Source organism: Poeciliopsis prolifica, unplaced genomic scaffold, assembly GCF_027474105.1.
Source record: "Poeciliopsis prolifica strain line A6 unplaced genomic scaffold, Auburn_PproV2 SCAFFOLD015, whole genome shotgun sequence".
NCBI classification, from domain to species: Eukaryota; Metazoa; Chordata; class Actinopteri; order Cyprinodontiformes; family Poeciliidae; genus Poeciliopsis; species Poeciliopsis prolifica.
The window spans coordinates 10057877-10084757 of NW_026562390.1; the positions used below are offsets into that span (position 1 = coordinate 10057877).

General features: G+C 35.7%; 1 protein-coding gene across 6 annotated transcripts in view; it reads left to right on the forward strand.

Annotated features, from left to right (window-relative positions):
* Nucleotides 1-26274, forward strand: part of znf618 (zinc finger protein 618) — a 41137-nt gene extending 14863 nt beyond the window's left edge. For 3 of the 6 annotated variants that reach the window (XM_055040376.1, XM_055040381.1, XM_055040377.1), the window contains exons 3-15: nt 3234-3311; nt 5991-6035; nt 10515-10604; nt 10695-10775; nt 12448-12537; nt 13040-13129; nt 13256-13276; nt 14494-14571; nt 17587-17634; nt 18003-18080; nt 18750-18908; nt 19461-20560; nt 21448-26274. In XM_055040376.1, coding sequence (XP_054896351.1) covers nt 3234-3311; nt 5991-6035; nt 10515-10604; nt 10695-10775; nt 12448-12537; nt 13040-13129; nt 13256-13276; nt 14494-14571; nt 17587-17634; nt 18003-18080; nt 18750-18908; nt 19461-20560; nt 21448-21987 — 2498 coding nt within the window. In that variant the 3' untranslated portion in view covers nt 21988-26274. The remainder of the gene's footprint in view (nt 1-3233; nt 3312-5990; nt 6036-10514; nt 10605-10694; nt 10776-12447; nt 12538-13039; nt 13130-13255; nt 13277-14493; nt 14572-17586; nt 17635-18002; nt 18081-18749; nt 18909-19460; nt 20561-21447) is intronic. The other 3 variants (XM_055040379.1, XM_055040382.1, XM_055040380.1) reach the window with 3 other exon arrangements.
* Nucleotides 26275-26881: the final 607 nt, after the last annotated feature.

A 26881-nucleotide genomic window follows, 5' to 3' on the forward strand; every position in this document is an offset into this window, starting at 1 on the left:
ATTTATTTCTTAAAAAGATGGACTGTTTGAAGGATTATTGACATCCAGTTGATGCTCTGTTCAGTCATTTTATATTGTAATCAAAATGTAGTTATGCCAACTTGTTGGGATAGCAATTAAATATCAAAGATGGGTATTGCAAAATTGGCTTGAATAACAGGGAAATAATTGTTTTTCTAAAAGTTTCTTTTAGGGGTGGAGAAGATATTTTGTTTTGCACATCATTCTTTCACACATCTGCTAAGTTTAAATTATGTTAATTTCCACTATTTTATACTATTGAGATAGCATTCAGATGATTCAAAAATCATGTCAGTGTCATGCATGTATACAAGTGCAGCTGTATATAAGGTTGATTCATTATGTAAATTTGGTTAAAGCTCACGGTCTAACTCAACAGCATTTACATAAATCATTATTCTGGGTAAACTAGAGCAAATAAAAAATTAATTGGAATCAGCAGCTTTTAAAAACCGGCCTGCGCCGGTTCTTTCTGGCTAGGATTAATAATAAACAGGAATTTAATTATAGATGTTGACACAAACAGTTTGTCCAAAATTTTACAGTACTCCTAAATTCAAGTGTTTTATATTCGTAATTTGCAGATTCATATCTTTACATAAGTAAATTCACAAAAATATACACTCGCCCTTCCAAATCATTGAATTCAAGTGTTCAATTTTATGCACCCGTGTGAGGCCACAGGTATTTAAAATTCAGCACTTAGGCTTGCAAAGCTGCTTCTACAACATCTGCTTGTGACTATCTAAGCAAGGATCTTTTATATAGAACCAGTTCAGAACCCACATTTTTAATAAACCCTTACTCTCGCATTAAAGATGCACTGATGAGAGAATTTGACCTGCCAGTAGCTGAGTCAAGAATTTGTTGCTCTCTGGATCTCATTGAATTTCACTGTGGTACCATAGGATGCCACCTGTACAACTATTTCCTTCATATTAAAGATTCCACAGTCAACTATTCAAGGTGCTATAATCAAGCGAAAGTAATTGTGAATGAAAGCAACAAATCCACGAAATTGTAGACTACGTAAAATATTCTACCAGATCCGGGAGATGAGTTGTGAAGTGCAATCACTACACCTCCAAGCTTCATGTAGTCTCCAAGAGTTTAGTGCACATCAGTGCACAAAGTACGGTTCTTAAAGAAATGGATGAGTGAGTTTGGAATAGAAGAACTGCACAGTGGCTGCACAGAGCCCTAACCTCAAACTGAGCAAACACATTTTGGATAAATAAGAGTGAACACTGCTACCCAGGCTTTTACATCCAACATCAATGTCTTCCCTCACAACATGCTTCTGAAAGAATGGTAAAAAAAAAAAAAAAAAATTCAAATGAATGTGCTCCTAAGTCCTGAGCAAACATTTCCTCGAAATGTTGAAGTTTTCATGGCTTCAAAGGATGGGCTGACATCATGTTAATATATAATACAAATGTGATATCACTAAAGTTAATATGTGAGTGAAGGCAGACGGGCAAATACTTTTGGCAATAAAAAGTATATAAGGACTTGGAAATGGAAGCTGACTTTATGTGATTAGTGCTGCAGTTTGAGTTTATTCTTCCTTCATTGTTAAAGTGTCAAAGTTTTTCTACCAAGCAATCCCAATTCTAAAGCAGTGCTCCAATTCTGTGATCAAACATTAACTGGAACAAATATTTAAAAATAACACGGTGATGTAAAACAGTGCTGATTCTCTGGTTGTGAATATCCAAGCAAGGATCTTTTTCATGGAACCAGTTTAGAACCCACAGTTTCTATAAATCCTTACTATAGCACTAAAGATGCACTGATGAGAGAATTTGACCTGCCAATAGTTATTTAGCTGAGTCAAATTTATCTGTAAAGTGTACTTCCAGCATTTAAAATACTTCTTTCTGGCCTTCTTGCCATGAGTGGTCATTAATTATTTATCTTAGGAGTCACACGATGTGTGAGAGAGCAGTCTCTGTAAAGAGAAGTTTGATTAATTTCAAACAAAGACAAATGATTTGGAGTCGACATTTTAAACTCTTCCATCTTATACCAGCAATTATAATGATTAGGGCAATTAGTATCAGTAACTGTTAACATCAGTCGTGTGTATTTCTGAAGGAATGTTGATGCTTGTCTTAACTTTGAGATCTAAACTCAACATGATCCATAAGAAAGTGAGCTGGAAAGCAAAATGAAAACAAATCATTTTAGCTGCAATACATTTAGCCTTCATAGCATAAGTTGGCTTTGGGAACATTATTCTATTTTTATCAACTGTAGGAAATGTCACCAAGAGGCATGTGACTTGGATGTTTTATGAAAGCTTCTTTTTGCACCTGAAACATTCAGAAAATAAACTACTAAATAGTGAGAATGACAGTCAAAGTTTAACACTTGATTTTTAACATCCTAAAAATCAAGTGTGCAGTTCTACCAGGGGTATGCTTGTTGTCTGGAGGAGCTAGTCTGGTTGAAACTGTGGTGGAGAGATGCTTTGTAATGCATAAGGTCTGAAGCTTGGAAACCGCAGCTCCATCGAGAAGCTTCGTCCTCGAAGGCGATGCTAAGTTCACCCAGGCACTTTGGACAGCTTCCGCAGGAGATTAAAATATTTCTCAAACATGCACGACAGAATCAAGGCAACAAGCTGGTATGTTTTTGATGAGGGAATAGCATACATAACATGTGGTAAAACTCCAAAAAGTTGATTTTACATAATGCTGCCCCTTTAACACCTCATTGACACAGAGTACAGGAAACTTTAAGATTTCTTCCCACAACAACAGCTGCACAGAAAAGTGTTGTTGTCAGCAACATCAGATAGCGGTATGGTATCAAGTTTTAATTGATCGGAAGACAATTTGACTTTGAATTTAAAAACAGCTGATCATAAGTGAAAGCTGGTCAAGAAGAAAATCATCTCAGGCACCAACTGATACTTTGGTGCATGTCATAATCATATTTTGGCACTGGAACTACTTTGGTGGAAAAGAAACTAGTACTGTGTCAAGTTTTACTGGTACACAACATTATGAGAACAGTTCTCATATTTACATACTGAAATTGTGCAAGATATGATCTTAGTATCATTATAACAACAATAAACTAGTTTCACTTGAATAACTTTCAGAAGTTAATCCCAACTTGAACCTTATGGTAAAAAGTTTCGCTGTAATAAATTAATTGCTACTTATAAAATGGTACTAAAACTTACTTTTGACATGTCTGTGCAGGTTCGTATGTATGCGCAGTGTGTGGGAAGAAGTACAAGTACTACAACTGCTTTCAGACACACGTCAGAGCACATAGAGGTAAGATAATTGATTTTTTTATATATATAAACTTCTTTCCTTAGAGTTTAGGATTGCAAAATGTAAATGAAATACTGGCAGTAAGACTGCACAATATATTGAATTGCATTTGGTTTTGCAATATCAGGGTTTTCAAAAGACTTGCTTGAAAGGTTATTGAATACTTTCATGCTCCTCATATTAATAATATTTTTTGCCAGTTTTGTTGTCAATTGTACAATCTTCCAGGAGGAGTTAATGCTGCAAGTCAGGTCTTCAAATTGCATTAATTTTAAATGTATGTAGCTGACTTGGAATCTTCTTATTATTGCATTGGATTGAATAGATATTTTTATTCTTTTTAGAAAGTGTATTGAGATGGAATTGTTGCTGCTCGATTTGCCCACATGGGATTTACAAAGCGGTGGCTGCATCTTAATGACAGAAGTGGAAGAAAGGGCCCCCTAAAATCTGTTTTTATTAACTTGCAAATTCCTCCTTTTATTCTACAAAATTACACTTTTTCAATTATTATTGCTTTGAATTCCATCTTTTTCATTCTAGCCATATTTATTAACCCATAAACTGTGTAATTGTAGAGTGAATGAAAAATAATTCAGCAAATCAATAGCTAAATAATTCCAAGATTAAAGTTATTAAACCTTCACAAATATCACAACATTCTGTGGATCAACAAATTAGTGATTGTTTTTAAAGGTGATCATTAATATCACCCTAATTTTCTTTTGTTTGTGTTTTTTAAGGTCTTATTAGCTCTACTGGCCTTAATTTGATAGTGAATTGAGAGTAAAGTGGGTGATGAGAGAAAGAGGAAGATGTGGGGTTATGGTCTCCAGGCCTCGAGTCGAACCTGCGACAGCCGTGTCGAAAACTGAGGCCTTCATATGTGGCTTGTGCTTGACCCCTTCACCATCACAGAAATCCCACCCTCATTTTTTTCAAAGAACAGATCAAAGAACCTCTCATATCTTTCATTAGAAAACGAGTCTTTATGTTTAATGCTTTAGAGTTGATCTCACCTATCAGCAGCTGAAAATATTTCTTGAAACACTAAACTTACAAACAGCAAAACTTTGTGAACATTTGCATATCAAAAATGATCTGTCTTCATTTGTTTTTCTTCCATCTGTCACAGACTTCACCACTGAAATGTATCATCTTTCAGTTTGTGTTAATCTGAGTTATGACTTGAGTTTTACATTTTTTGGAACAAGTTTCAGAGAGCCTTTTCGCCATGGCTGACATTTTTTTTCTTCCATTTTTTTGTGTCTGTATGGAAAGAAAAGTTAATCTCCTGCCTAACCAAGTAGTGATGGGCACAGGGAGCTACAGGGGCCAAAATACTTCAGAAACTTTTATCTTTCAACACTTGCTGACATGTGTAAATTCTGCCATATTTTCTGTTTGTGTAGACGGGTTAATACAAACTGATTAGGTCAAGTCAGGATTAAATACAAACATGTTGATCACTGATCATCAGAAACAATATTCCTTATCGGTCAGGTTCCAGCATTCTCAGTTAACATTCGAAAGGTCAACTTTACAGGATGAAGCTTTGTCATCTGCCTTTTATTTTCAAATCAAATTGAATTTGCTACTAAAACAACTGGCTGGACATCCTCCAGACTGTTATGGAGGATGCAATTTTTATTATTTTATTTGTATTCATTCTTTATTTTTTGATGTCAGTTGTTACTGTTTTGTAAATGTTTCCTAGTTCTTGGTTGTCAAAGGATTTCAACTGCTCAGCATTTTGAGCTCTCCTTTGTTTTGTCTTTTGTGTCATAATGATTTCAGTGAATGACAGGTCTGGTGTGCTCAGAGGTCAGTATAGGACCTAGCTTATTCTGAAAAATAATGCAATATAATGCAATTCACACATTAAATACCACTACAGGAAGTTATTATGATTTGCATCAAGTCCAACCAAAACTAAAAGGCAGCACCTTTAAACATTGACGCCCTGAAAGGAAAAGCAAGTCAGTTCGGATTCATATCACATTTCTCTTTGTGGGCCCATTAAAAAGAAAATAATACAATTTTCAAGGAGAAAAAGCTTCAACTTTGCTTGGACTTAAAGAATTGCATGCATGTTCGGGCATGAGAAGCCTTCTTTTTGGCTAAAACACAAAGGAGCATAAAATACAAGGCAACAGGGGGGTATTATAAGCCCGGATAAGAAAATCAATAGACTTCTATATTTCCACATAGCGAGTAGTTGCTGTAGGTGACGTGAAAACACCCTTTCATGGATCTTTAAATGAGTGCAAGAACAGAGGATTCTGTGGTAGTCTGGCTTGTATTTATTTCTTTTCTTTTTTGTTTTAGCAAAACCTTAAACATAGATATATTTTCACAGAATAGTCAGTGCGATATTTTACCCAACCTGGCTGTCTTTTTTGATTGTGTCTTTTTCTTTGTTGTTATCAAGCCTCTGATTCCAAATTGCCAACATGCTTTGTGAAAGCACACACTCAGATTATAGTACGCAGACTCTGTTTGGTCAGTGTGAACAAAAAAAGGTACAAAGGAACAAAACAATAGTAATTTTTGCCAGAGTTTGCTCATATGCTTCATTGTCTTGAAATAATAATTTGGTGCAAACAGAGCTGGATCTTTAAGTACATGTTGGCATTAATCTATTCAAGCGAGTCCAAACCTATTTTTTCTTCATTATAGAATCAGAGAGCATGGTTGGAGATGGTCTGCCTCAGACACCCAATAGTAAGTACACCTTTGCCAATTATCCATTAAACAAACTTTATTTGCATGACAGCAGATTTGATGTAGTTTTTAAAACAGATACATGAATGTAGATTATTGCACACATAATAGGAATATTGTGGAAACAAAATGCAAGTAATTGAGGTAATCTTTTACAGTGTGCAATTAAAAAATGGGTTTTACTGAGAAAAGTTTGAAGTCCAAAATGATGAATACAGTCATATAGGACCAGTTTTTACCCGGCGCCTTAACATCACTTTCAAAGTTTGATTAGGACTAAAAATACTTGTGCCTCAGAGTAGTACTTGCGAGTTATTTATACACCTACCTACACATGCTCACTGTGCTTTTTATGTGAATATGCAACCGAGAGACTTCAGTACATGTACAATGCATAGTGAAAGAAAACAAAGTAAAGAGCAGTTAATGGAGATAGAATGAGAACGTTCAGATGGTGTATGAAGAGGTGCTGAATGTCATAATGCTGTTTGTGATATTTAGATTTTATAATATTTCGGCCACTGAAACTGGACGGGAAAAAAACAACTTTGAGATTAAATTCTTAGGAGGAAGAACATACTTTTTATGATTAATCAAATAATCAGATAAAAAGGATTGTTAAAATAAAATATTGTTAAATCTAGCATAACACCAATGTTGTTATTGTAAAACAACATCAGTCCAATTTTTTATGGAAAAAAAAATCTCTTTCATTGATCAGACTTGTGAAACATCTGGACCCAGTTTTATTAAGCAAACAAAACAGTGTCTTTTTTGAAATTATAGATGAGTGGGTGAGGTGCTATAACTGTACTGATCAAGAAACAAATACTAATTTGAATAATACTGTCTAAAGCAGTTTAAGAAGCAAAGCAAATTTAATCATAACTCAGTTCATTCGGTAATAATTTAAAACTAATTGCCTTTTGTTTTTTGAACCTGATCGTCTAATTATTTGTATTTCTGTCAGCCTCTGCTGTAAATTTCATTGTGACTTCATTGTAAAGACTTCTCAAAGTCTTTGCAAGCTAATACACATCTTGAGCCACAGACTGCAGCTGCTAACTATCCACTCCTGCATGTGAAATCAGCATTGGCTGCAATTTATTTCACCACTATTGCAAACTCTCTTGTTTTATCTATTGTGTATGTAATAGGTTATAAAATCATTTTACAACCAGATAAAGACTAAAATATTTAGATAGAAAGTGTACTTCCAAGATGACTATGCAAATGTCTGTATGTTAATGTGTAAACACAAATATCAAAAAAATTCCACTCCTTTATAAAAAATAAGAAAAAATATCACTATGATTTTGTTTAGAAAACTGTCCTCAAGTCTTGCCCTCAAGCTGAAACTCATATGAATATGTAACAGACCCCAGATTTGTTTGCTCATACCAGAAAGTAAATATTGACAATCTTTTTTTTTTTTTTTTTTTTTTGTAAAATATCTAAAAGCAATTGTTGACAAATCAGAACGAAGTTATGTTTTTTAAAAAAACATTTTACAATGACAGTGAATAGTCAGTTTGGGAATGTTTGATCATAGTGAAGTTTTTCAGCTTCACACAGAGGTGGGCAGACTAATTCATTTCAGACACAGGCCGCAATTCTTTAATAATTCATTTGAAACGTGGTCATTATTGCAAACCTTGATCTTTTTTGTCAATAATAGCCAATTTCAGATGCTAGCTGTTAAAATTATAGATCTCTACCTGTTTGGTGTCGCTGTGGTAGCACAAAATGATTTTCTTTGGAGAAATTTCAAAAGTCAGGTTATTATAAGTCAATTAGCTAATTAAATATTAAAAAAACAGACATAAAATAATGTCCCCGTTATTTTGACAGCCAGAAGACAGCATAGCATAACCTTAATCCATTTATATCAAGGGGATTTTATCTCTGCATGTCAGTTGCTGAAAAGTCTTTTTAAAAGTATCTCCCTTATTCTTTTTTAAGTAACCTTTTGAATACAATAACCTTGACTTAAATCCTTCTGACAAGTTGAATAATGGACTTATTCTCAGCCTTTTATTTTATGGTATGTGCTTCATAAAGACTTTTATGGGCTGGCTGTAATTCAGGGTGGATAATATTTTAGCTTGTAATGTAATAGAAAATATTTTGCATTAATTATACAGGAGGATGGAGGCTTTTTTGCCAGCCAACTGAACATTTTACAAACCGAATAGTTTACATTTGTGGTATTTGAATTACAAAATAGCAGAACAGTTCTTACATTCACATTAGCATTCTTGTCAGCTGCGACATTCATTGTTTATTCTGCTATTTACCAAAGGGACTGAAACAAATCATCAGCTACAAACTCCACTTGATCAAATTAGCTGCCGTTTCTCGTGATGATGTATTGATTCTGTGTTTGAGTGGGTGCAGAACAAAGGGAGATGCCAATGTATCATGTTTGTACATGAGTGGTTGGGGTTGCTGAATCACAAGAAAGCACAAATCTCTACGTTTTGGATGGTTGAAATCTAAAACGGGAAGTAGGCTGCTACATTGCTAAAATATAGTATGATTATATATGGATTTTGCTTTGAAACAGTACTGCTAATGTTTTGTTACATTTGATTTACAGAAGACTGACAATGAAGAGAACCCCATCGAGAGGGATTCAGGCTTCCATAACCAATTATTTTTCTTGTTTACCCCTTTATTGGTTTACGATGAATGTGATCTCACCTGTGTCTCGAACCATCTCATTTGAGCTTTTAGGTTGACAAATCAAAGAACTCATCAAATTTTTGTAAAATAAACTTGTGTTAATTGGAGGAAAAGTGATATTAAAACTTTACATTTTTTGTTCAGGGCTTTATAATTGATTTTAGTTATTGTATAGCTCAAGTTTTAACTTTTTTATTGTGAAGAAAACAATTTTTAGTTTAATTATGTTGACATTCATATTTTGTTTTGATATTTATTCTGGGAACAAAATATTAAAGTCATATTTTGGAAAAAACATTTTTGAAGTTTCAAAGTCTGCCAAATTCAATGTCTAAATCAAATTTGTTTAATACTTTAAGCAACCATAATCAGTCATTGACAATTACAAAGGTGAAAAGTTAGATTTTTTTGTTTGTTTTTTTTTATTTATTTGTTTTTTCTGTTTTGTTTTTTTATTTTTTTTTATTTAATGTCGGACTCCCTTATTTGTTAGTCTATAAATGGCTTGAATATACTTCAAAACCTTTGGTTTTGAGTTTACTAAAGATCAGATAAAGGTTAGGGATGTAATGAGTGGAGATGATCCTATTATTCCTTCATCTTTCGTCCGTCTAGCTAATGCCTGTTTTAAAGAATCTGCAGCACTTTATTCTTCTATTTAATGGTTCTTATTAAAAAAAATGAATCAGAAATAAATTCCAAAATTTGTCATTAATACTCCCAGTATAGAATTTATGGAAGAAAATATAGTTTGTTGCCTAATTGTCAAATGATATAGGCCACATAAATGTTGATGGACCTGTCTCCAGGGGAAACATTAGTCTGATATTTAATTATCGAGAGAAGCATAAACCATCCTCTGTTGAAGAGATGAAGTTAGAATTAGATTTTATCTTTTTGCGTTGTGCTTTTCTATTTGCAGCAGTTTCTCTTGGATTAACAAACACATTGCAGATATTTGAACATTTCCTTTTTCATGTTTGGTTTGCACTTAATACAGAATTTATATATTAAAATATCACAATTATTGAAATATGGGTTTGCTTTCATCTCAGTACATCTATTTTAAGCTGACTTTTATGACATCGTAAAGTCTTTGAAGCTTATTGATTTTAACTTTAACAAATAATATTCTACATCAGTCAGGTCCTACCTTTCATATAATGCAGTTTATAGATCACTCTTGTAGGATAAAGGCATGTCATGTTGCTTTTTTTAAAATGTTTTTTACAAAAATTTGCCAGCCATGTCATTGACTTTTCATTTTATCATCAGATTCCTCTTTCTGCGTGATTTAATTTAATCTCTGTGATGCATACATCTTTCTCCACTGAAGAAAGACTGAAAGCACATAAATCATTTTTTATGGTTCTGTCCAAGACTGATTTGTGAACCACTGATGAAGAGAGACCAATGCGTCAACTGTAACTCTTGCTTAATCCGTCTTTACTGTCCCTGTTACTGGTGTATGAAAAAACAACTATTTAAGATAATGGTTAACCTGGTGGGGGCCAAGTAAAGCCCAGTGGCCCGCCAGGCTTATAGTACACTGGGGTTTTATGTTGAAACTCCTGTGTATGCATTGCACCTTATTTGCATGTAACATTCCTGTTTCCTTACATTTAAAATGCAGAAACATATCTGTTGCTGCCGGCTAGTGATTATTGTCCCATAATTCATTCTTCATTGTTTTGTGTCTCTTAAATGTTAATATTACAACAATTCTGAAATCCTCTGTCTGGCTGAACTTAAGATGGAAAATATAAACTTTGCTTCTCTTCTGTTCATTTGCAGGTAGCTTCCGTTACTCTTGTGACATCTGTGGCAAGAAGTATAAATACTACAGTTGTTTCCAGGAGCACCGTGACTTGCACGCAGTGGATGGTAACCTCAAGTTTTGGTGCAACAAGTTGTTTTTTGCGTTACTAAAGAACACTTTCAGCATGTCAATGCTTTTGTTTCCGTCTCCCTTAGATCCGTATGAACAGGTGGTTCTACCTGTTGATGGCCTTAAAGAAGAGGAGCCTATTGAACCCTATCAGAAAATTGGACCAAGTAAGACTGAAGTACTCATAGTTCGTTTGAACATATGCTATTATGGTTCTCAAAATTACTTTTCTTTTTGTTACGTTTCAAAAAGTCCCACAATAAATCACACACTACAAACCCAGACCTATTTTCCAATCAGTGTAAACCATCAGAAACCATCCTACCTAAGATTTTTGATTAATGTTATCGATAGTTTCTAACTTTTTAAGTGAATTATAGATCATTTCTGTGTCCAATTTTCTTTTCAGTTGATTTAATTTGAATTGCCAGGTGCTACATGCCCGCAGTCGCTTTTAGCCAACGTGCTCCCGAGTTAAGTTGGATGATTGACTCACTTACTGTGCAAAGAGATGCTGTAGAATCTTGTCTTGCTGACTGGACAAGTAAAATGTGCATAGAGAGTTTAATATAGAATCAACAAGAAGAATTTATTTGGTTGTACTTACCAGGCTTACCCTGCTAGCATATCCTAGCTAATCAACCACTGGTGTACTATTAAACTATTACTATAGTTTACTACTATTACTACTATTACTATTATTAAACTATTACTATTAAACTCCTACATGCTACCTGAGGATATTTCCACTGAAGACTTTTAGAGCATGGATTTACTGCAGCATGATGAAACAACAAATTCTTATTTTATGTTAAATTGCCATTCTCTTTAGTAGGTTATTCCCAAAATGTGTAAAATAGGCTTTAATAGGAGAACAAAGTGATTGTTCAAATAACCTGTATCTGGATCTTGTTGTTTACAAAAAGCATATGGTTGATCCTCAGCAGTTTTACATTTATTCCAGTATTAATAGGAATGTATGTATATATTTGAGCCTCTACACATGACTTTAACATTATTAATTCAAAAAGTGAAGCTAATTTTTCATATATTCTTTGTACACATAATGATGTATTTCAGGTGTTTGTTAATTTTGGTGATTATGTTTAGGGCTCCTAAAAAAAAAAACAAAGTCTGAGAAAAGTGAAATGTTACTGAAGATTGACAAAAAAAAAATTAAAGAGAAATTTTAGCATCAAGAAAAACATGTCCATGCACTGTATAGTAAAGTACAGGCCCTGTTATTGGTCTTGTTCCAACCCTCTTTTGCATGATTTACTGCAATAGTGTGGCATGGTGTGGATGTGATCGTCCTGTAGCTCCGCTGCGGTGTTAAAGAAGTCCAGACTGATGTCTCTCATTGACATCATAGTCAGCCGGCGTCCTTACAGACATGTCAAAGTCTGACATGTAAGCGTTTGGCAGTTGACAGGGTTTAAAACATTTGAATTAATCTTATATAATATAACATTTTTGAGAGAAATTTAATTCATTGTTTTCATTATGTTTAAGACTTACACATCAACTTTAAACAAATAATTTCCCATATTATATCACTGTGTGTAATAAGTCCATATAAAATGAGTTTCACTTTTTGAATTGAATTATTGAAGTAAATTAAAAATATATTGAAAAGATAACTTTTCAGTGATATTTTTATTAAATTAAATGCACCTGTGTGTGGGGACAGACACTGGTTAACACAAAGTCTGCTCTGCAAACATAATCACCAGTGTAATTTTAGCCTCTTATTTCCTCTTTTTTTCTGATGGCAGACATGATTGCTTCTGTATTTATTGGAGTAATTAACAGGTTAATTGTGTTTATTTTCATCTCCAGAAACCGGGAGCTATGTTTGTGAGTTCTGTGGGAAGCAGTACAAATACTTCAACCCATACCAGGAGCATGTTGCTCTTCATACACCATTGGGTGAGTCTGATTAAAGCACCAAGCCAAAAAACTTCATGCAACTAAAATTTTATTTAGAGCAAATTAGAGGAATGGTGGAAAAATATTGTTTTTACATTCTAGCTTTGTGGAAGCCTATAAATGTACTGTAATTGCTTTTTTTCCCCTTCAATACAAGTGAAAAAATATGATGTTGACATGTTTAATTACCAACAAAAAAAGAGAAAATGAAACCAAATAAGAACAGTATGATTATTTGTCCCTCCTTAGGTTTAGTGGTGACTTGAAGTCTGCCAAGTTTTGGTTTTAATCATAAAGCATTTATTAATTAAGTTTCAGATGAAAACATTTTCACAAACTGCCTTTGTAAAAGGAATCTTCTCACAAAACAGTTAAAATGCTTTATTATATAATGTATTACAGGAGTTTGCAGTTATATTGCTTTACTAAAAGATGTTCTATGAACATATATCACTAAGTCTTACATTGGTGGGTATGTGACTCGTAAATACTTTTGTTATAGGGTCATTTGATTTGAAGACTTCACGTGTACAAGAATGTGGTACCCTGGACATGAGTAAATTTAGCCACAGCCAGGCTAGTAAGATAAAAAGTAAGTATGGCCTTATTTTGTGACATTTCTGTTTTTTGCTATGTGAAGTTGGATGAATAATACCCTGCTGAACTAAATTTCAATCAAACTCACAATGAATTTTGTCTGTTTCCTTCCGAATTACAGGTCTGAGCAAAGCACTGAGCAGTAAGTTTCATTTTATTTTGATTCTACACATAAAAGAGAGCATTCAGATTTGTATACAGTATATTAACAAAACCTTATTTAATTCCATCTTGGCCACACTAACAAAACATTCATCCTTATCATACCAGGAAAATGATTTTGCATATATATATTGGGGGTTGTGATTTTTTTTTTTTCATTATTTCATCATACATTTTAGCCTCACTTTTCTAATCATAATAAAAGTGCTTTAACTGGAACCTCAAAAACATACACACATTCATACACTGACTTGGCAATTTGGGGATAAGTGTCTTGCCAGGGTGAAGCTTGAATTGAACCAACAACTTTGGGATTGCAAGATAAAGACTCCTCCCACACTATCAGGAAGACGTCTGGAGGGACTGTGATACAATTTTGATTATAATTTTTATTTACCGGTATTCTAGATTTGATTTATGTGCAACACAGTTATACATATTACACCAATAATAAGTACAGAGGATTGAGTTAGTTGTGGACTTTGATACATTTGATTAAAAATACTAGAGCCCTGGTATAATACTCGATATCGAGGCATCCTTATTTGTATCATATCATCCTGGGGTATTAAACCACTTTTGCTGGATTTCAGTTTAAATATATCCAAAAAAAAAAAAAAACAAAGTTGCTTTTTCTCTTGTAAAATGGTCTTTTTAAAAAAAATAGACAGCAAATGCTGTTGACCATTTTTGTAACTAAAATAAGCAAAGGAATTCTCACACAAAAGATAAAAAAATGCACATTAAAAAAGTCAACAATCATCATTTTTAGGTTAGCAAAAATTGACAAATTCTCAAATGATAGTGCAATTTTTGAGTCTCATTTTGCCATTCCACACCATCCCCCACTTCCCCAACCTATCTTTCTGCTAAGAAGCACTCAGCCTATTTAAAGCACGGCACACGCTCGCTTTGTAGAAGTGGGTCAAAAAGATGAAACGAATAGGCAGAATTAAACCCATATTTAAATGTAATATGACCATTTGGATCCTTATTCAAACCTGTCAGAATGATTGATTTCAATGCTGCAGATTAAAATTAAATGTACACTGCATGCCATTAATTTTGCTTCAACCTAATAGTTGTGGGTGTTCGTAGCTTGAATTTAAAATATTTTGCCCTTTTTGTTTTTTCTGCGCAGGTCACTTGTTTTTTATGAGTATGCCACTTATTGTTTCTCCTGTTTTTCCCTTGTAGACAGCCCATTTAGACGGAAATTAGAGAGCGCGATTCAGACCAGTTTGGTTGATACAAACAGTTCGCAGAACTCAAGTGGTAAGCACTTAGTGTCTTGTTTAGTGGATTTCTAACTGTGCATGGAAATGTATTATTTCTACTCAAAGTGGGAGATGTATTTTTATGTTGTACTAAGCAGATATTTGTTTCTGTCTGCTTCAGATGCTCTCAGCAGATATTGTTTTGTTACTCTTTGCGGGGCTGAAAATTGAAATGGAGTCTGTGTATAGAGGTTTGAGTGACCTACCTTGCATCAATTGTTACTATATAAAACTCAATTCTGATAGCTGAAAATAATATTTTTCATCTCCCCTCTCTGATCATGAAACTAGAGATGCTTTTGAAAATCATGTTTTCTCTTTTATAAACGGCTTCTTTGTATTACCCAAGATGTTCAAACAGAACTGTATAACCCTCATCTAGTAGAAAATGGTTGGTGCAAAACAATACATCATAAATTAGAGTGCAATGATGTGCAAAACATTTAAAGTCTGCATTCAATTCAGAGTAGCACAAGCAGTAAGACAACATCCAGTCTTGAATTTGAGAAATGTTATTTTTAAATGTTTACTCTTTTTAAAATAGATGCTAACCACATGTTTAAAAATAGCTTGCACCAGGGTGTGTTTTACCACTCTATTGCATCACTACTTATTTTAACAACACTTGGTTTAGGATTGAATAACTAAGGAAAACTGTTCCATTTTAAATTTAATAGTAGTAGTAGTATTCCTTAATTTTTGGGATTTATCTCTAAAGCAATCCTTTATATTTATTCACTGGGGAACAAGTCTTGACTGACGTTAGACCAGATTACAGAAAAAGTCATACGTTGAAATGCACTTATTATGGATATGAAGGTCATTGATTTGGGTATTTTTATATTTGTAGATTTTAGTGCACAAACTTTAATTTATATTGGACTTTCTTCTTATTCACACAGGATAAAAATCACAGACTCCAAAATATATATTTAACCACCTCTAATATTTGGCTAACTGTCTTTCTGCAATTTGACTACATTCTTCTTGTAGCGATTAACCAGATTTTAGTGTAACCCTGTTTGAATCTTTGATTACTGCTTTTTGGCAGAGTTGATGCAGTTTATTTAAATCGGTTTGTGTCCTGGCACTGAAGCATAAACCACATATTTTCTTGAGGGTTGCGGTCAGAGCTTTAGGAATGTCTTTCCAGAAGCTCAGCGTTAGTCAACTTTATCTATTTGGGAAGATTTTTCTGTTGAAACACCACCAATTTTCAATGACTTGATCTAAAGTATCACATATGGACATGTCAATTACCTTAATGAGAGAGTTTTTATACGGGACAAAGACTGAAACCTTTGTTAGAATTAAAGCTCGACTTCCAAACCCTAACGTCAGGAGAAAAAAAAAGAACTATATCACATTAGAAAAACTTACAATTTTTAACGCAATTTCAGAAAACATGAAATTGGATAGAATTTACATATAACTGATAATAAGTATCTGAAAAATACTTTCAGATGCATTTGAATAATTTTAATATTACTAAAACATTATTTTATTTCTAACTCAATGTACTAAGTAGAACACATTATGAAGATTAATTACATGTAGACTGAGGGTTTATTTTTATTAATTTTGCTTATTTTTAACTTGCAGCTGATGCAGACATGACATTTGGGATTTAGAATGTTACATCAGGTCAATAAAAAACATTTTGATCCAAAAATATGGGCTTAATTAAGTATTACCTGCTTTGTTTTCGTGTGGTGCTTTTTAACTTGACTTATAAGAATCACTTTGTGCTTACAAGCCCAAATATTCAAAGTGTTACTGTTTGAGTATACTCTGATCAGAAGACTACTTATGCTGTTAAGTTCATTTTGTGTACACGATCTTAATTTTTGGTTTAGTCTTAAACTAAAAAACTGTATCCTAAAATTGCCTGGCTGCACAAAACTCATCTACAGAAGCCCCCTGGAGTTCCAAGGCATAATTCACAAAGTAAAAATGAAAACCAAAATAAATTGTCAAACCAAACCAAGATGCACATGAAAATCTCAGAAAGCATTAACCTTTATTTTTGCAAGTTCGTGGGAGGAAAAAAAGAGTGGGGAAAAAAAAAAAAAAACATCCTAAGGGATTGTTAGGTTTTCTATACTTCCTTTTAATTGGGCAGGGATTGACTTATTATAGGTTATCTTAACCATTGCATTTACTTATTTTTAAATTCAGAAAATAAGGCAGTTTCTACTGCCAAACAATAAATAATCCTGGGAGGGGATCATTACAATTATGACAGAAAATGACTGTTTTGGGATCTGTAACCAAAATAGAAAAGAAGTCCAGAGATTAGCAAATCATCCCGGCAGCTCAACGCTTCCACAACTGCCTGAGCTAGTCCATGGTTTCACTGCAATAAATTCCTATTTACAAAGCAGTGTCATATAATAACCGCTCATCTCTTTGCAAACATGCTTGCAGGTAAAAGCTCAACGAAGTTCATTTTGAGGGAAAGCATTACCAAATTTTGAACGTTTAAAAGAAGGTTTTGTTTTTGTTTGTGTAGTGATCACTAATTAAAATATTAGTTGCCATATAATCATGTGAAAGCAACCAGACCAAAACACACAGTGATGAAGATTATTAGCTTAGCATTATTATTGCTTGTGTGGCCTTGGAAGTTTAAATTTGGTAGCATGATTATAGGCCATTTTCTACTGCAGTTATAGGGTCTAAGATTAAAGCTGACCATACAGGCTTTAGCTACACTATATCAAAGCAGCCCTGATGATGCTGCAACTAGCCTTTATTGCTCTAAAGATGAAGGCCTTTTCATGTTTTATTAGACTGCACTTTGGTTTTGCTTTCAAAAAAAAAAAAAAGCATTTACACCCTTTTGTTATTTGATACTCCTGTTTTTGAATAAATCCACTCTGAATTATTGTTTCAAAAATAGCAGCATAGAATCTGGAGTTCGGCAGATTTAATGAAGAGAGAGAAAGAGTGATGCGGAAAGGCCTGCACCACAGTGTCTGTAGCTTTAAATCCTTCCCTTTCCTCTTGTCAGCAGGAACTCCGAGCCCTCTGGTGGCCACCACCTTCTCTACATCACAAAGTAAGTAATAGTGGCAAAAATGTAAATATTGTGCTATTCTTCTGGACTCCAACTTTCCAATTCTTTTTTGTTTTGTTTGTTTGTTTAAGTTAAGATGTAAATGCTGTTTTTTCTGTTATTTTTTGCCTTATTAGAGTCAATTACTAAAGTCTAAAATAGCCCAACAGAATAAGGAGGGGCTTCTATATTGGATGTGATTCTATCTTGAATCACAGTAACCTGCAAACACCCTAAACAATTATATGATAATATAACTGTCAATCCATGACAGATCAAGGAAAATATTAGCCAGGTTGAAAAATGCACAGTATTTTTATTATTCTGATGACAAAAAGTCAACAGTCTTTTGGGCGTTGTGATCTTTTTAGAGCCCTACACTTGTGGTGCCTGTGGCATCCAGTTCCAGTTCTACAGCAACCTCCTGGAGCACATGCAGTCGCACGCTGGTGAGTTTACGAATACAGATAAGCCTTGAGCTTAGCACCGAGACAAATGAATAATGTGCACAAGTCCTCATTGGCAACTAGTTTTGAGGTGTAGTTTTTAAAGTTGTGCTCAATATTAATGCAGAGTTTTAAGAAAGAGATTGTTATAAGGGTTGTTGCAGATCTGGATCTGAAGCTGCTGTGGTCTTTGTCTTGTTGAAAAATATTTTGAGAATCATAAACTTAATCAGGAGCGTGTCTTTGGTTTGGCTGTGGGACGTTTTCCGGTTTTTACCCTTGTGTATACCCAGACAGTCCATTTCGTTCCAACATATTTCCGCCTCATGTCTGTAAACAAACCATTTTGTGCCCATACACTTAAAATTTATGTTTGTAGTTAAGTGGTTTTAATGAATTTTAGAGACTTGTGTCAGCATTTGAGTTTCATCTTGTAAAGGAGATGACGCTTAGCACTGTGACTGTGATCACTCACTCAAAAGATGTACACCACTGATTGGAAAGACGATTAATCTATTAATGAATCAGAGTTGTCAAGAGCATAATTTTAAGGTTTCTTTTCCCATTTTGTTTGTCCCTAAATTTTCGTACCTTTGTTTTACAGTTTCACTGCTGGTTTCCCAAGATGTACTCTATTGATAAATGCTTTTTCTGCCATCTGTCTATTTTCAGCTGATAATGAGAACCACACCAAAGGGGACTCTCCCAAAACCTCTTCAGCTTCGGGTCCTCAAGAGCAGCTGTGGAGAGGGTCCCAGGCTCAGGCCCATCCCTCAGTGAAAATACAAATCCAGCCTCAAAGTATCTCTCAGAGGAACCATACACTCAGCCGTAAGTACTGCTCGCTCATTAAGTCTAAGGATGTAGACAAATAACAAGTAAATGAGCCCTCCCTCGTTCATCTTTTTTTTTGATATCAACAGTTATACTAGTATATTGGTATTGCAGCAGTATCTTACTTACAATTTCACTTAGATTGTTAACCCAGACTAGCTAAATGAACGATCGCTTGTAATGCAGTTTTGCACCACCAAAGAAGTTTGTGATTATTATTTTTTTTTTCAAAACTGGCCCTGGAAAACACTGTTCACCCTGTAACACGATGGGTGCAAATGGCATCAAATCACAGAGAATATGTCAACAACATGTTTTTGAGAGCTCTTTAGTGAGGAACTCAGATCCAGCATTCAAGGTTGGATGTTAAATGTGAAATTTAGAACCGTTTTCAAAAAAATTCCCGACTTTTTTCTGTTATTTTCAGGAAATTTATATTTTCCCAGCAAGTGAAATATTAGAATCAATCCATCAAATACCTCAAATAATAATAATGATTATCTCTGTTTTTTATTTTTTCCCTTGTAATCCATCTGACTCAACTGGCAGAGAACAATGGGCTACCTGAGAAGGAGAGGCAGCAGGTGGCCGAGCGCCTATTACGGGTAATGTGCTCTGATCTGAACATGCTCAATGTGCTAAACAGCAAAGACTTCCTGAAGCTGGCACAGACCCTTGTGGACACAGGGGCTCGTCACGGCGCCTACTCCACCCGCGATGCTCTTGGCAACATGAGTGCCTTGGCACTGCGCCAGCTTCCCCGCATGTACAACCAAGTGAAAGTCAAAGTCACGTGTGCCCTGGGCTCCAATGCTTCACTGGGCATCGCAGTGACCTGCCACTCCCAGACCTCTGGTCCAGATGCCTGCTACGTGCTCACAGCCTATCAGGTGGAGGGATCCCGCCTCAAACGTTACGTGCTCGGCGTAAGGGAGGCGGAGCTGAGGGAGGGGCCCGAGCAGATTCACCACTGGGTGCAGAACGTGCTGTCTGAGTTTGTCATGTCAGACATTCGAACCGTTTATGTCTCCGAGCCTCGACTGTGGGCAGCCGGATTCGCAGGATCGCCACTAGGAAGCGGCGGGCGGGGCAGAATATGTCTGCGGTGTGCAGGGTGTTCGCTCGGCGCCGTCGTTCAGGCAGTTCTCGGGAAACGCAGCCTCCAGGCTCGAGGGCTTCACGAGTTAGCCGAGCTTCTCTCAACCTGCAGAGATATTGCCTCCTCTTCCACGCTGGCCCTTCGTGAGGAACAGTGCTTCAACACATCCACAAGCACAACTGAGGAAAGTACACAAGGCTCCCCTGCACAATGCCCCACACCTCCATGCTGGGACCGCATGGCAGAGGCCCTCCTGCAGGTCCACGCACACTTCGAACACATCTGTGAGGCTTATGGCCGCAGTAAGTCCACCGTGCCACTTCTTCAAGGACTTAACAAACATCTGCTAAGCACCCTGGCTTGTCTCCTGGCTCCTCTTCGCCTGGCAGCTCTGGAGCTGAGCAGCCAGAGGAGACCAACCCTACAGCAAGTACTGCCTGTCTATCTGCGCTTGGAGAAGTTCTTCACATCTAAAGCTGGGGAGGCTGGAACCGGCACCGCTAGCAAACTCTGCCACTATTTCCTTGAAGCTCTCAAGGAAAACTTTAAGGTACCAAATTGGTTCCTTCTTGTTACCTGTACTGTATTTTCTCCTAAAAAAATGTTATTGTAAATTTAATAAAAGATTACAGCTATCAGACTCTGAGCTTGTTAATAAGGAAAAGAAAATATTCATTTTTTCAGTGAGAAAAACAATCCAACAGTCCCACTCCAAATGTTCACACTTTGAAGTGAACATGGAAAACTGATGGAAGTATTCACATAATAAATAACATTTCCTCTTCACCACAGATCAGGGCTTAATGCACTTCTGAAGGCATGTGGTTGAACTGTACGGAACATATCAGGAACTAGTGACCCTGATATGCAGAACCTTGCAAAATTATTAATACAAGTGGGGCTGGCAACATGTTGTGGGGATGCTTTTCTTAGAAAAAAACCTTAAAGATAATAAATTGTTCAATCCAAACAGAGACTGGTCAGTAAAAACTACCCTAAACGTACAAACAGAGCTACAATGGAATGGTTTAGATCAATGCATGTTCACATGTTAAAATGATCCTATGACATAAGAATTGCTTTTCACAGTTCAACTCACTGAACCTGAGCTATTTTTCAAATAAGGACAAGCACAATTGCAAAAATAAAATCTATTGAAGATTGAAGCACAAGCTGGTAGAGATTTACCTTAAATAACTGTATAGCAAAAAGTGGTTACTTAAAAGAGACTCAGAGGGGGTGAAAATAAATGCATTTATATTATTTTTTTTTCTTTTTTGGAACATTTCAAATGAATAAGTACCATGTCAACTTTGTTTTAGTCTGCAAAATATCCCAATAAAATACTGAATATCTGTACAGAATGCTGTATAATTGGTTAAGAATAATTTTGTTTGGTGTTCATTCAAATAATCGGTGATATTTCTCTGTTTACAGGTTGAAAGAGCCCACCAGGTAGCCATGGTCCTGGACCCGCAGCTCAAGCTGCGTTCAGTTCCAGCCTATCAGCACGAGGATATCATTTCCCGTGCCTGTGAAATGGCTGCTGAAAGCAGGGATGGAGGTCTGAGTGGTGGAGGTGGTTCTAGTGGAGAAGAGAGGGATGGAGACGGGCCCCCAACCCCAAAAATAAGCCGTATAGATGGTGCTGGAAACAACGGCGGACCCTCAAGAGGTTCCTCGCTGGTTTCCGGGAACGACGAAGGTCCGGGACAAGTCAGACAAGAGATTTTTCAGTACCTGGCCGAACCTCTTGTCCAAGGAACACCTGACCTCTTTCAGTACTGGAGCTCGACAGTGAGCGAGAAGTTCCCCAGGCTCGCTCGCTTGGCGCTGTGGCTTCTCGCCGTGCCTGCGGTGGGCATACGCAGTGAGTGTGTTACTGTGTGTGAACAAAGTCTGGCAATGAAGAGGAGGCAGCAGGTCACTGCTGAGGAGATGAATAAACTCATTTTTCTTCGCTCTAACATGGGTTAGAAAAACAATCCCAACAGTCCCTAATCAACCAAACGATCATCCAACCAATGACTGAAGATGCATATTTATGTACTGTAGGTTTAGACAAACTGTAAACATCAGTGTGTAAGAAAACTAAAGACTCCTCAAGGCAGAATAATACAGAAAAAAACACACACTGCAAAGACTGTACACACATATAAAATTAAATGGCTTTTTATATATTTTGTGAGGACCGGGTTGATGTAAAGTACAGAGCAAAGAGAAGGAGTGGAATGGTATCTCTGACAAGACGAGACAGTCCTGTTTGGTGCGCTGCCCTCGGTTTAAGTCGCACGTGTGAGCAGGAAGAATTTCATTGTCACAGTCAGTGATTTAAATTACTCCAGCCTAATGATTAAACCTCTACAAGGCTACGATGCTGTTACTCTCACTGGTTGACAACATTTTCAGGTAATTAGAGCTCTCACTGCTTCGGCCTACTGTTACACACCTCTGAAAAAAAAACCAACCTACTTCTCAAAACCGTTCAGGAGGGAGATAACGGCAAACTACTGTAGCAGTACATTTAGGGTGTATAATGAAAGAATTACTTAGTTAATATTCACTGCCACTGCACCTCTGAAAATTAGGTGCACTACGTTTAGGATTTTCTTACACAACTAACCTAAAATGAAAATACTTCAGCTTAGTCGATGTTGGACAATAGGCAGAAAACGGAGCTTAAACGTTGCGGATGCTTTGATGGCCAGAAAATGTAGCGTTGGAGGATTTGCATGCACTGCATGCATTTTTTCTCAACTGAGAAGGTAACTAATTTTATGTGATGCTTTCCTTTTTAATTACAAAATGGTGAAGAAAATGTGCTGAAATTGTTTTCTTTGTTTTTTGATGTACAAGTCAAACCATTAGACTTGCACAGATCTGAAATTAATAGAAGTTCAAAGGATTAAAAGAGGAAAGCATCCAATTAAATATATTTGTTTTACGTTTTTTTAATGAAATTGTTCAGTCATACTTGTTATAGCTGGATTACTCCCAAAATGTATTCCATAACATTATGAAATAATAACTTTTAAAATGTTTTATTGTTTTAAAACAGCACAACCCAGGTAGTATATTGCATAAAAACCTCCTGCAGTTGATTTTACGAGCTTAATGGTTACCAGGGCTGGTAATTCAGGAATGCCACATCACTTTGCACCCGCTATCAACAAGTAGCATCAATGCACTTGTTTTAGATTCACACATTGTACCTGGACTCTCAAGAGAACAGCTTATCATTCATTTGGTGAGCTTGCTTGCACGAGTTTATTCCATAATGGCATTTTTCAGCAGGTATATGTATTTATTTTTTTGGAGCTCGTTCAGAAGACAAATAGAGTCCATTGGAAGTGTGCTGGTTTATTTATTGTTACTTCCCAGTTTTATCATTCTACTATAAACATCGTCTTCCTATTTTGAGCTATAGATTTCCATTTTTAAGGCAATAAGCTTTAATACAGCACACAGGTCCCGTTATCTGACTGTTCTCACAACGCAAGTCATTAATCTGCATCAAATCGTTTTAACATTTATTAAATCAATAGGATTTTCTCAGGAATGAGCACATCCGAGCAGGCACCGCCACTTTTTCCTCACTGTACCTAAAAAGAAACCAAACTGTGACCTCAGTGCTGAGGTGGATACCGAACCACAACTCTGTTTTTCAACCATTCCACCCAAAATACACCTGGTGCCATCGAAAAGAAACACTGAGGAATTTTATTTTATTCTTTATTTTTTGGTCTACCAGTGTATCCGCTAAACTTAACGTAAGTGTGTTCATGAAGTGAGTGTACATTAAATTGCGCTAATACCTCCTTAAATGGCTTGGAAGAATGGAAACTGCTGTTTGTTGCCTTTGGTAATTACTATTCAATCTCTGGTTTGTTCTCTCTGTTTTTGGGCCTTAAGTCTCTTCCTTGACTCGACCTGTAACCCTTCAGTTTTCTTGCCTTTGTTTTGTACATTAATTGCCTTCTTTTATGTTAAGCATTTGCTTCTTTTCTTTTGCCATTCATGTAGACTTATCAGGAATTTATAGCTGGAAACAGCGTCCTCTAGTGTCCACATGGTGACTTTTTTTTTATCATGTATAACTGTGTGACTTAAGTGCTTTATTTATATGTTTAGTAGGTGAAATCAGATGAGCATGTATGCTCATAAAACAGGTCAGTAGTAACTTAAGCATTAAAACAGGTATCCACTGTATACATAGACTTAAAATGACTCTACATCAGAATCGAATTTGAATATTTAGATTATTTTTATTGGTGTCACACCGAAGGACGTTTCAAAACTGATACTGTGATTTGAGATTGTATTTTCACACAGCTTGAATTTTGCTTAATACTCTTAAATGCTGCAGTGCAAGTATTTATTTTCTCATCCCCTTCCCCCACCAAGTAACCCTTCACTTTGTAAAATAACAGAAAAAAAACACTTATATTTCTCCGCACCTCAAAATCCCCTCACCATATTATACACTGTACTATAAGATGTTCTGCAGCTTTCAGGTGATTTCACGTTGTTTTCTGTTGAAGCCTGTATGGCGACAGTTTCAGTACAATAACAGCCTTCTCAGAAAACACTGATGGACTGTACACAGACACAAAGTCCTTTTAACACTGTTAGCACTCACTTTTGCACAGACAGCTTCACACTAATGCAGTTCGCAGCGATCATTGGAAGGCTACAGGCAGGGCTGTTTTGTTTAAAGTGAATGTAAGTGTGCAACAAGTGAAAATACATCTGTGGGAATAGTAACACGTTTGTAAAGCCAAAAGAAAAAAGAAAACTGATTAACATTTCAGATCAGTACCAGTTTTGATTCAAACTATTTTTTCCCCTTTTATCTGATTTTTAATTTTATGAAACACTTAAGAAAAACAAGACAACGATCCGAGGATTTGCTTTGCAAACTTTTTGTTTAGCCACATATTTTTTAGTAGACTTTAGATTTTTGTTCTCCCAAGTTCCTAAAGGCCTTGCCTTACTTCCTTATCCCCACTTTATGATTTCTTAGAATATTCTGATTTTGTTTATTATATTTTAATTAAAAAAAAAACTAAAAAGAAAAAAAAAAAAAACGACTGTAAAATCTGTTTGAAATACACTTTTCAAGTTTCAATCCAATGTTTTACCTCAGCACTCAGAAGGCAGTATTGAGATTTTCAGAAACCAGTTAATTGAAATGTGGGTTAGATCAGAGAAATGGTCAAAATACTGCACATGGTTGTTGGTTTCAACAATTTTCCTGGGCTTACTGATGAAGGGATTTTTCTCACTGTTTTTTTTTTTTTTTTTTTTTTCCAATAGGATATGCTCTGGGACAAAATGCCATTGTTGACAAGAAATTAAATTTTCCTAGAAATAGTATTCTCTTTTTGTTGATTAAATGAAAAATATAACTAAGATATGCATGCTTTTGATAAGAGTAATCATATATAATATTATTAACCAGTGTTTCTCATCAGATAAAAATGAATCCTTCTGGCTCTGACATGATGTTACTTTAAGGTACTCTGACTGAATTTCTGCCTCTCAAGGTGGAAGTAGCTGTTCAGTTTTCTGGTTGGTGTTTAGAGGTTGACATCATCCCTTTTCGGAAATGGACTTTGTAAATACAGGAGAACTGCTGTTTTTATGCCACAAGGAGGCGCCTTCATTCAAGAGAACAAGTGGGGAGCACCAATAACATTATACCTCTTTTTTCTACAGTAGCATTTCAGAAAGTTTTGATATAATAGAAAAGTCAGCTTAGATACTTATACTAGAAACGCTGAATTCAGCTGTAAGTTTTCTTTTGTTTAAGGGGTTTAACTTATTCAGATAATAAAAGTTCAGTTGTGAAGTTGTGGTAAATGAATGCTAACATGGAGATCTGTTCAACTAGTTAATTAATTCAGGTTAAGAACTCGGTGTTGCTTTCATCCTATTTTACAGGCATTTCTTCCTTTTTATACTCAGCTAAAATGCAAAAAAAATAAAATAAAAAATATGTTGGATTCTGTTCAGCTAGTCTTTTTATCGCACTTTGGCAGCAGACTTCTGTGTAGATTCAGATCTGAGTTGTCTTATTAGTAAACCTAATTTATACTTTTGTAGCAACAATATTTTTATATAACGGCAAAGAAACGGTTGTCTTTTTGGTTTAGATTTTCTTTTCCTGTGACGTATATGACAGCGCTATTCAATGTTTCTTGAATAAATTACCCTCTGTAGTATGTTATGTGTGAATAAACTTTAAACTTCTGTGTGACAATATGCTAAGCTTGCTGTAGTTCTTGTATAAAGGTTTTGTGTGTAATCTGTTTTGTCTTTTTCTCTTATTTCCTGTGAAGATGAAGGTCAAGAGCTACGCTTCCTTGGAAGTTTTCTCTTGCACTTAACTCGCAGTGTCTTTCAGCTCTGCTTTCTCTTCACTACATCTATGTGACTGGTGCAGCAGTCGCAACAATTCATCTGTTGATCTCCCTCTTCTTCTCCCCTCACTCGTGAACAATCCCCTTGCAGGGTAAAAAGCTAATGCAGGTCCACTGACCTTTCCTAAAACTGCGAGACTTTCACTTATGCAGAAACCGCTTGCTGCATTTTTGATGGTTGTGCAGCAAACTCCACTTCTTTTGCCTCTGGACCTTACTCAAGGTCAAAGGCGCGTTGTTGTACAAATGCGCATCTGCTTGCAGCCATTTTCAGGTGTGTAAAGAGTCAATTAAATTCAAACATAGCTTTTATTGTTCCCAAAGGAACACTAAATATTGTTGCAAGTCGTTTAATTAAAGAGTTATTGCAGAAACAGAAAGCGGAGTTGGAGGCCTGGCCAGCACTTGCATAAGCCTGACGTAGCCCTAAAACAGCTGATTCTCAAAGG